This window comes from Quercus lobata, chromosome 2 (genome assembly GCF_001633185.2).
Source record: "Quercus lobata isolate SW786 chromosome 2, ValleyOak3.0 Primary Assembly, whole genome shotgun sequence".
NCBI classification, from domain to species: Eukaryota; Viridiplantae; Streptophyta; class Magnoliopsida; order Fagales; family Fagaceae; genus Quercus; species Quercus lobata.
Genome location: NC_044905.1, coordinates 89,382,429 through 89,392,846, shown reverse-complemented (window position 1 = coordinate 89,392,846; position 10,418 = coordinate 89,382,429). Strand labels below are relative to the sequence as shown.

General features: G+C 34.6%; 2 protein-coding genes across 2 annotated transcripts; both read right to left on the bottom strand.

Moving 5' to 3' along the window:
* Positions 1 to 6,154: 6,154 nt before the first annotated feature.
* On the bottom strand, positions 6,155 to 7,225 carry LOC115977085 (umecyanin-like). Its single transcript, XM_031098737.1, has 2 exons — positions 6,875 to 7,225; positions 6,155 to 6,598 (listed from the first exon to the last, which is right to left on the bottom strand). The coding sequence occupies exons 1-2, from the start codon at positions 7,037 to 7,039 to the stop codon at positions 6,281 to 6,283; spliced, it is 483 nt and encodes a 160-aa protein (XP_030954597.1). The 5' UTR covers positions 7,040 to 7,225; the 3' UTR covers positions 6,155 to 6,280.
* Positions 7,226 to 8,775: 1,550 nt separating this feature from the next.
* Positions 8,776 to 10,183, bottom strand: LOC115977084 (cucumber peeling cupredoxin-like). Its single transcript, XM_031098736.1, has 2 exons — positions 9,902 to 10,183; positions 8,776 to 9,275 (listed from the first exon to the last, which is right to left on the bottom strand). The coding sequence occupies exons 1-2, from the start codon at positions 10,089 to 10,091 to the stop codon at positions 8,938 to 8,940; spliced, it is 528 nt and encodes a 175-aa protein (XP_030954596.1). The 5' UTR covers positions 10,092 to 10,183; the 3' UTR covers positions 8,776 to 8,937.
* Between the last annotated feature and the right edge of the window lie 235 nt (positions 10,184 to 10,418).

The following is a 10,418-nucleotide window of genomic DNA, read 5'->3' as shown; positions in this document are numbered from 1 at the left end:
GCTCTTATATGTGCACGAATATCGAGGTTTGAGTAAACATTTCAACATTGTGGTTTCAAACATCAACTACAACAACTCCAATACATAGGTAGTGTTCTTTGTGTATGGAAGTAAACAACTTCTCAAGGATTGTTAAATGGAGAGACTTGAGTTTTTTCATGGTTTTGTGTTACTGCCTTCATTCTTACTGAATTAGGATTAAAATTTTTGTTAAAATACAACTAAGATTTGAGGTATGCTTAGATAAAAAGCAGCCGTGAAAACTTAAGTTGGTGGTTTTTTTAAATGATTCGCTCTACTAAAAGTTGCACAAAAGATTGCTAATTTTTTTTTTGTCCAAAATCATTGGTTTTAGAGGTGTCCAAGTCTGACCCGCCAGTAAACCCATCCGCCCAAACCGCTCGGCCCAACCAAAAATAGTTTGGTTCGACGTTAGCGACGGTCGGCGACAAATCTCCATGTCCAGGAATTGAAACCAGCTTGGCGGGTTTTATCATGAAAAACTGAGTCTAATAAACCCAATAGACCTCTGACCCCCTCCGAAATCTCATTGTTCATTGCCTTTCCCCCACTCTTAAAGGCACATATCCGCCTAGATCTTGTGATAGATCCGATGAGATCCCGATGAGATCTTGACTAGAGACATCGAAATCCAGCTAAATCTCTACTGCTATTTAAGATTGCTGCTCTTTGTCGGTTTCAACCAAATTTGTCATAAAATTACTCAACAATAAAATCTTAACCACATCTTCATTGATTCCCATGGATAATGATATATTTGCATAGATATTATCTACTTCCATCTAGGATTGAGTAAGAGACTCGACCCACCCGATAGGTTTTTGGCAGGTCTGAGAATATTCGGGTCGGGTTTTAGGTCTTAATTTCGGGTTATTTTTGGGTTTAGGTTGATGTTGGGTCAGCGTTGGGTCATATAAATATTCTGCTTCTGAACCCGATTTTTTTTTTTTTTTTTTGGGGAAAAAACCGTACTCTTTGTTGGTCTCTCTCCACCTCCTTCAGCTACCTCCCAAGTCTCAATCTCACGGTCTCACCCAGTTCTATCTCAGCTCGCTTTATCCTTGTGTAAGTCATCCTTCTCTTTGTTAATTTAGTTTGGTTTTTAATACTTTCAGATTTTGGAGTTTTTTTTTATGTGAATATCCTGTTTGGGTTTGATTTTCTTGCGTTTTGTGATGTGGGTTTGGCTTGAATCGTACTCATAGGTAGCAAAACTAGTTTTTTTAAGGACCCATTTCGATTTTTTTTTCTTCAGGTTTTTAACTAAAGAGCTGTGCTCCTCTGTCTCTCTCATTGAGTTCTCTCTACGTGTATAACAGTGTAAGTCATCCACTCATCCTTCTCTTTGTTGGGTTTTTTTTTTCTTCTTAATTTCCTTGTCTTAGTCTCTGATTTTGGGATTTTTTTTTTTCATTGGTTTATTTATCTCAGAGAGGAAAGCAATTTGGTTTTAGCAAAATCTTTAACAGATTGGATTCTAAGGTATAATTTTTTTTTTTGATGTGAATATCCTTTGGGTTTTATTTTTTTGGTTGTTGTTATGTACTTCTCGCTAATGCTCTTCTTTTTTTTTACTCCGTTTAATTGTTTATTCTTCTATTCTCTTTTAGAATTTTTGTACATTTTGGTTTTGTGTTTGATTATATGAATTGGTTATTCTTTATTTTTGCTGATATTGAAGATTGATCTACGGTTTGATATTTCTGTAATTTGTTTATGAAGTTGTTGTGTGGATTGCAAATGTGATTTTCTTGGATTTGTTGTTGTTGTTGTTGTTGTTGTTGTTGTTTTTTTTTTTTTTTTTTTTTTTTTCCTTTGGTTGTAATACTTGCTACTGCTCTAATAGAACTATAAACAAATGATTACGCTTTTATACATATAGATATATTTTTCTCTTTTTTGTGAGGATGTTTGGACTGAAAATTGAAGTGAAAAGAAATGATTTTGTAGATAATTGGCTTTGTTTAGATCAGGGTTTTGCATATTGAATTGTTTCAATAAGTGGGTCTCATGGTTTTCAAGAACCTTATTGAAAAGAAGCTGCTTTGGGTTTTGATCATCTTGTTTTGGTATTTTTGCTTAATCTGTTCTTGAAAAAACAAATGAATATAATCTCCTTAATGGCCTTTAAATGAATGATTGGACCACTTGCATTATAGGTAATCCATATTTTTTGTTGGCTAAGTTTGGAGCATTATGTTATATCTCTATGTTTTTCTTTTGTGAATGCATTGTTTAATGATTGATTTTTTTTTTTTTTTTTTGGGTGTGGTACTAGGTCATGGATTCAATGGAGCCTACACAACTTGATGTTGCCATTGCAAGACCAACTATGAGACCTCCTTGTCCACCGCAGGTGATATCTTCTTTTAATCCTAATAAGAGAAAATCACCATCATCGGCTTGGGACCACTTTGAGAAGTTTATAGATGAGGAAGGTAAAACTAAGACAAGATGTATATATTGTAGTAAGGAGTACATGGCTGATAGCAAAATTTATGGGACATCTAATTTAAAAAACCATACACCCATTTGTCCATCTTTTTAATGAATTGCATGATGGACAAGACCCATTGTCCAAGGATGTAGAGGAAAGAAATCTAGTGCCTAGGACTTTTACAAATGTTGTGGGTAGAAAAGTTCTTATTGAGATGATAATATTGGATGAGCTTCCATTTAGGTTTGTAGAGAATCAAGGATTTAGAAGGTTTTGTAATGTCTTCCAACCTAATTTCAATATCCCATCTTGCTTGACGGTATCTAGAGATGTGAGTTGGATATATTTTGAAGAGAAGGATAAGTTAAGAAATGCCTTAAGAGGCTGTAGGCTTTGCCTTACCACTGACACATGGACTTTAATACAAAATTTTAATTACTTGTGTCTTACTTGTCATTTTATAGATGATGATTGGAAGCTACATAAAAGAATTTTGAATTTTTGTATTGTTAATAACCATAAGGGGAAAATCATTGGCAAAATGGTTGAATCTTGTTTAGAAGAGTGGAATATTGAAGAGATTTTCACCTTGATGGTGGATAATGCTTCCTCAAATGACGTAGCCATTAGTTACTTGAAAGAAGTTACTAATATGTGGAAAGGTATTGTTTTAGGGAATGAATTTGTTCACGTGAGGTGTTGTGCTCATATCCTGAATCTTATTGTGACCGATGGCTTAAAACATCATAATAAGTCAATTGATAGGGTGCGTCATATGGTTAAATATGTGAAAGCTTCTCCAAATAGGTTACAAACCTTCGAGAAGTGTGTGGAGAAAGTGAAAATAGAGTCAAAGGCTATCCTATGTTTGGATGCGGCCACTAGATGGAACGCCACCTATAAAATGTTTGAAAATGTTGAAAAGTTTGAACATGCATTCAAGCGGATGGAATATGAAGATCTTGATTATATTCTGTAAGGTTGAATTTATTCAACCATGTGTTGGCTTTATTCCATGCCAAATTTGCTTGTATTTTAGAAATTAGATACCCTGTATTTAGGTGGGAATTATGTAAGGGTTGTGTGTGAGAGAGTGTGAAGAAAACTCAAGCTGTGTGCAATCAAAGGAGTCTTGCGATTGGATCTCGCGACTGGAAAGTTGCCAAAGTGGCACACGGGTGAAGCATGCATGGAACTGAAGGGTCACGACAGTTAGAGCACTATAGGACAAAAATATACAGTCTGGCCAGGTAGTTAGCTTGCGACTCAAACTCGTGACTCGTTCTAGTCGCAAGGCTGAGTCGCTAGAATGCTCTATTTGGATGAAAACTAACTTTTCACATTCCTCACATATACTACTATAAATATCCTTATACCCATGAAATGTAGAGATGTTCCAGAGAGAATTTTGAGAGAGAAACCTCAGAGAAAAACAAGATTGACTCATCCACAATCTTCATCATTTGATTCTTCAAATTCCTCTACTCTTATCCTCTCCATTGACATATCCTTGAGAGGTACATTTTGTCAAATCTTTATTTTACCATACCCATATCTGTGAGGAGGTATTTTGGTGCTTGGGAAGTAGTTCAGAGATGACCAATTTACTTGGTTGATGCAATGGGCTTATTGCGGGATTCGGGAAGCTAAAGAAGATAAGGTTAGGTGTAACCCTGTTAGAGCAAGAAGCTTGGAGGGCTTAGGTGCATTGGGTAGATTAGACTTGGAGGGTCTTCTGCTATTTATGTATCCCAACAAGGCTCCACAAAACCCAACAATGTGAAGCCCCTACATATGTCATGTAATTTGCATATTTGGTTTCTCCATTGCTGGAGAACTGTTTGGATTAGCTAGTCATTGTTTCAAGAACATGATGATGGATTGATTAACCTTTTTGAGAAAAATGCTATGTATTTTGATAGTGCATTGTCACGCCGAGCTTATTTTAATGCATTGTTATAATTTGCCAATAGTAATGGTAGACTTCCATTTTTTTGTGCTAATCAAGAGTTTGAGATTGTTGACCTTGAAAAATTGTGGTTTGATAAAATGGGAAAATTGTGGAAGCAATGCAGCTAGTGAAAGCGTAATTGTCATTTGTAAATCTAGAGTATATGATGCTGAAATTATAAACATGTCAATTATTATTGCATGGTAGTGCTGTGATTTTGAGGGAGAACTTGGCTTTTTCTTTGTTTGGTGTTGCAGTTTTGATTGTAATCTTGAAGGTAAAAGAGGTTGGTCCTACGCAAAAGGTCATGACGTGTTGATTATTGTTTTTTGGAGAAGGGCAAAGGGTGATTCTTGCCTGATTTGCTGGACTATTATAAAGAAATCTTATTAAATAAATCTGTTAATGCAAAAACTTATATACTTTCTAATGATTTGGGTTTGGGTTTTTACAGGGCTGGCTCATCAATTTTGAGGGCCTTAAGCGAAAATTTTAAGTGGATTTTTTTAAAAACTTTAAAGTCTAAACCTACACATATAAAAATTAATTTTTTACATGATTCAATAAATTAGTATCACTATAATACAAATGAGTTGATATACATCAAATGATTAATTTATGTGATAATTTATAATAATTGATAAAGTAAAAGTTTGTATTTAAAAAAAAAAAAGATGTGATAACTTATTCATTGTGGGGCCGGTGGGGGCCAACTTAGCTTAGGACAATAGCCCTTATGATGTGTTGGGCCTTGTGGACAAGACTGCACTTTGCACATAATACTGTGCAATCTTGTCCTATGAAATTGTATGCAGTATTCTGTACTGTGCATGGTTATTGTGTAGTATTTGGCCTTTTATGATACAATGTGGTCTTTGTAATATATTTTATTTATCAATAAAAGTACTTAATTGTTTTTTTTTTTTTTTTGTAATTAAAATATATAGATAAATATTATATATAATTTTTATTTTTATTTTTTTTATTACAAATGGAGGTCTTTTTTTATTTGAGGGCCTTAGGTAATTGCATCAATTGCATCTATGGTTCAGCTGACCCTGGGTTTTTATGCTTGTAGATAGAGCCATAACTTATATACCTTGTAATGATTTGGGTTTTTCTTACTTCTTCAGACCTATGAAAAGGTCTTGTAAATCCTCCTCAAGACCTTTATTTTGATATTTGGGTTAGTCTCATTTTTTTTTTCATTGGACCAAATGGTGGGGCGGATTTCTTAGAAATGTGGGCTTTGAGTTCACAGATTGAGGGTATTTTGATGATGATTTGGTGGGATAGAATGAAGAATGTGAACAGCAACGGCTTGGAGTAATGGGTCTGGTAATAGTGGGGAAATATAGATGATGAAGAAAGAGCCACACGGTGATATACTGAAATTGTTTATTAGGGGATATAGAATACCAACATGAAAATTGTCTTATCAGTTTCTCCAATGACTTTGTAGTCGTATCAGATGATACAACGAAGAAAGGGAGATGTAATAGGAGTATGGATTATCGTTTATTTAAAAAAAAAAAAAAGTCCAGCCCGAGACCCGGAAAACCAACCCCATTTTTTAGATTGGATCGGGTTTCAGCAGCCAAACCCAATTTATATCCGGTCGGGTTTCGGGTCCTAACTCGACCCAATATCACTCCTACTTCCATCCAGTAGTTCTTCAGAGTTTGGATGTTGCCTAGAATTGATCGTCTATATGTACAACAATTTCGTAATCCATAAACTGCATGTAATCAATTATTTTTATTATGAATTTTATTACCAAAACATGTTGGAGTACATGAATAATACATAAGGTTACTATACTGGTAGAGTAGTCCGACAAATAAATTAGATCTGCTATAATTTGGTGATATTTAGTCGTAAATCAAGACCGTTATCACTATAGTGGAGACAACTGCTGCAACAAAGGCACCAATAGCGAAAGAGGAAGCAGAGTTAGGACTAGGAGGTTCAGAGCCATTAGTTAGAGCGTTGATAGCGAACTTCTGGCCACTTCCACAGTGGTCATCAACGGTGCAGTAGAAATAGAAAGAACCACTTGTGCCTAGAGGTACAATTAATCCTGGACCTGAGCTATTTAGTACTTCTCCAGGGTCTTTTGTGCAATTATCATATTCAGCTAGCTTGTATATGTGAAATTCCAACAGTATGCGACCCAGTCCAGTTGAACGCTGTTCATCACAGTGAAAATAGATAAGTATGCAAGGGTACAAGAAATTGCCATGTCTTATAGAAGAGTCTAAAGTACTAGCATTGATTGCAACAATTTGAAAAATATCCATAGGCTTTGCAAATTAGGATACCAAGGATACGAGGAACTGACATGTCTTAAAAAAGTTTATTGCAAGATTGATCAAAACACCAAGGACATGTTTGAGACCTCCAAAAATATAGTTATATAAGACTTAGAAAGGAATTGAGAAAAGCTTACTCAGTTTGTCACCAACATTGAAAGTCCTTTTGCTAGCCCATACGGTGTAATAGGAGCTATTTGGAGGAACTTTCCAGCCGAAGCTATCTCCAACCGAATATGTTTGTGCAGCAGTTGCACCCTTTAGTAAAGCCACCACTACAACGATGAAACAACAGCACAAACCCATGCCCCTGGCCATTTTTGCTGTGTTCTATAGGTCGTCCCTGATAAACTATCACTAGAGGTTTCTAGGTTATGTATGTGAATGATTTTAATTCACTCAAAAGTTTGATATAAATAATTTAAGAGAGCCCACTGTAAATAGTCTTGGAAAATGATGGTCTTGTCTCCATTTTTTATATTTCGACACTCGTCTCTCCTCTTTTTTTTGTCTCTATTTCTAAAAAAAAATAAAAGTACTCATTCTCCACTAAAAAAATCCAAAGACTTTAAACAGTATCATGATAACTTATAATAAGATTAAATCCAAAACCCTATAGAATATTTATCCTATTCGTATAAAAAAAAAAAAAAAAAAACTCAAATCCACGATTTTATTATTACATCCTTTAAGAAAGGAAAAGAAATCGCTTTCGATAGATGGGGGCTGGGAAGAACTATTCCCCTAGGAAAAGCTACATATATCACATGCTGGTGTTGGACACGTATAAAAAGACGATGCCACAGCCTACGCAACGTGGCTGAAAGTTACAAACATAGGTGCGAGGAAGTCAAAGATGACATTAAAAAATGGACGCATCAGCAATCAATTGTCACTCTTACTACGAACACCTGTCTCAACTTCAATGAATTGCACCATCCCAGTCCCAGGCCACTGCGAAATCTGCTAAAGAGCACTACGAAAAAAAGTGATAACTGTAGGACAAGCAAGCTAGCTAAAAAGAAACCCACAATATCATTACATAAATGGGATTAAATGGTGTTTAGTATGGGATATGTGTCAAATATTTAGCATTTGACACATATCTCACATTTGTTATGGGTGCTTTTATTATCTCACGGGAATTTACTTACCTCTCAAAACTTTTGAACCTTATTATAGAACTTGATGCTCTATCTACCCTCAGGTTATGCTCTCTGATAGTTATTTTCAAGATTTAGATCGAACGTGTAAGGGAAGCTAACTAATATGCTAATGCACTCGCTAAATTGGGTGTTAACTTAGACTATTATTATTATTTTTTTTTGGTAATTTGTGATAACCAATGGTTTGTAGTGGAGAATTTGTTAATCCTTAATAAGGCATCTTAGGTTTGTAATAAATTTATTTATATTTTTGTTTAGTCTAATATATTAGCACTTTAATAAAAAATTCTGAATGTTGATAAATTCTTTACCCCATGATTTGCCAAAGAATATGCATAGCCTTTGACTTTTATGAAAAATATAAAAAGTTGTCAAAAAAATAATTAATATTGTTTTTTTTATTTTTCCTTAAAATGTTACTAAAAATATTTTTTAAATCAATATTTTTAGGACATCCTTTAAATTTTTCTTGTTTTATTTTGGACAAACCAATAACTATAATTTCATAATAATGTATTAAATGATCATAATCCTGCATCTCATCTTTAAAGTACTGAGTATTGTTTGACTGGTTCAAGGTGTTTGGATTATCTGTTTCAACTTTCAATCATGTCAAGAGGACTTTCAATCAGCGTGGTGGTAGTCTTTTCCCAATCACAGAAAACGAGTTGCATGCATTTGTATTATTCCTTTCAAACTAACAGAATTGCATGAAATTTACCCCTTCTCTAAAAAAAATACGTGAAACACTTCATTAAATTATCCGTCGACTTCTCATCCAAATAAACATTTCTGAATGTGCACTTGCACTAGAAGCATCTTCTAGACAAAGCCAAGCGTGCTCCAAATAAACATTTCTTAATTATTTTACACTGATTTTGCAAGATATATACGAGATGTAAAAACAATCGTTTAATTGAAAATTATTCCAGTACATTAAATATCCATACATATGATATGAGACATGATGCTCTTATTCTTACTAGTAAAACAAAGGGAGAAAAAATAACAAATCAATAATTAAGAAAATCCGCTATGGTTTGGGTACATTTAGAAGAAAGTCAAGAAAGAAATGACTGTTGTGGTGAGCACTGCATATAAGGCACCAACTGTTAGAGATGAAGCGGAGCTGGACGGCGATTCAGTTGGTGATCCAGCGGGCGATTCAACAGTGAAGTTTTGTGATTCAACCGTGAAAGAAAACTTTTGGCCTTGTTCACAGTGGTTACTTACGGTGCAGATGATATACTTAGTACCGGTGGATTCAGGAGTGTATCGAAATGGGCAACAAGGTTGAACTTGGAAAACAGATGATACCTTTGTGCAGGCATTATATTCAGCTTCTGATACAATAGCCACAGTGTGTGTCCCGCTTGTAGCATTGAATACTGGCCATTGGAGGGAAAAATAATGTTCATCAATAATAAATCTAGAGTCTATATGTATCTATAAGTCGCACTGAATATTACAAAAATTAAAAGCGAACCCATTTGATAAGTTTTAATATTTATAAGTTTAAACTTTAAACTCTGAGTTTTGTCTTAACATTTTGATTAATGTTATAATGTCAAAAAAGATAACAAAGTAAGGTTACACTTATATGTTAGAGTTGTATAATTTTGATTTATCAATTAAAAAAATATAAATTTGAATTTTTTTATATATAATGCGTGATAAAATTTTCAAGAGAGAACCTAACCAAACTAACGAATGTAACATTGCCTAGAAAATTAAGGACGCAATAACTTCCATGTCTTAAAGATAAGACTTCAAAACTGTCAAAGTTGTTCAAAAAGAAAAGTTTCATGCATGGTAGGAAAAAAAAAAAAAAAAAAAAATACTACGTGGTTAGTCCGTTCAAGGAACTATTTGGTTCAGTTTATAAAATGTAATGTACAACTTTATCATATATTTCAAAATACACAATAAATTGAATAAAACCAAATATATTTTTGTTATTCTTATTGTGAAAAACTGAGAAGGAAGAAGACAAAAGGTTTTCAGGATTGCTTACTCAATGCGTCGCCAACAAAGAATGTTTTTGAGCTAGCCCAATTGGTGTAATAGGAGGAATTTGGGGGAACAGTCCAGCCCAAGCTGTCTCCGACTTGATATTCAACTGCAGCCGTAACTTGAGTGGTTGCACCATTTAGCAAAGCCACCACAACGATCAAGCACCCGATCAAACCCACGCGGCTAGCCATTTTTTTGCTGTGTTCTACAGGTCGTCCCTGATATGCTACCTCTAAAAAATGTGTACTCTTTAAGTGTCTATGCGATACTACAATAAGATTAATGCTTTGGATCTGGATATATGGGAGAGTGAGACATTTGATGGATATATATAGTTGTGAAGTTACGTGTTGTTGTTAGCAAAAGAGGAAATTTCAAAGTCAAAAAACTTGATTCTGGTACTCGTGTTGGACAATTCCTTTTGCCGACTCCATTACGTGGCGAGCTTGGACTCACACCTATTATTAAGATAGGCTGCCCGACATGTTACAACGTAGAAATACAGATTGTCAAACACG

Coding starts and splice junctions, on each gene's coding strand:
- LOC115977085 (XM_031098737.1), bottom strand. CDS start 7,039: ATGGCCAGGGGCATGGGTTTGTGCTGTTGTTTCATCGTTGTAGTGGTG. Junction 6,599..6,874: donor CTAGCAAAAGGACTTTCAAT/GTTGGTGACAAA, acceptor TGTGATGAACAG/CGTTCAACTGGACTGGGTCG.
- LOC115977084 (XM_031098736.1), bottom strand. CDS start 10,091: ATGGCTAGCCGCGTGGGTTTGATCGGGTGCTTGATCGTTGTGGTGGCT. Junction 9,276..9,901: donor CTTTGTTGGCGACGCATTGA/GTAAGCAATCCT, acceptor TCCAATGGCCAG/TATTCAATGCTACAAGCGGG.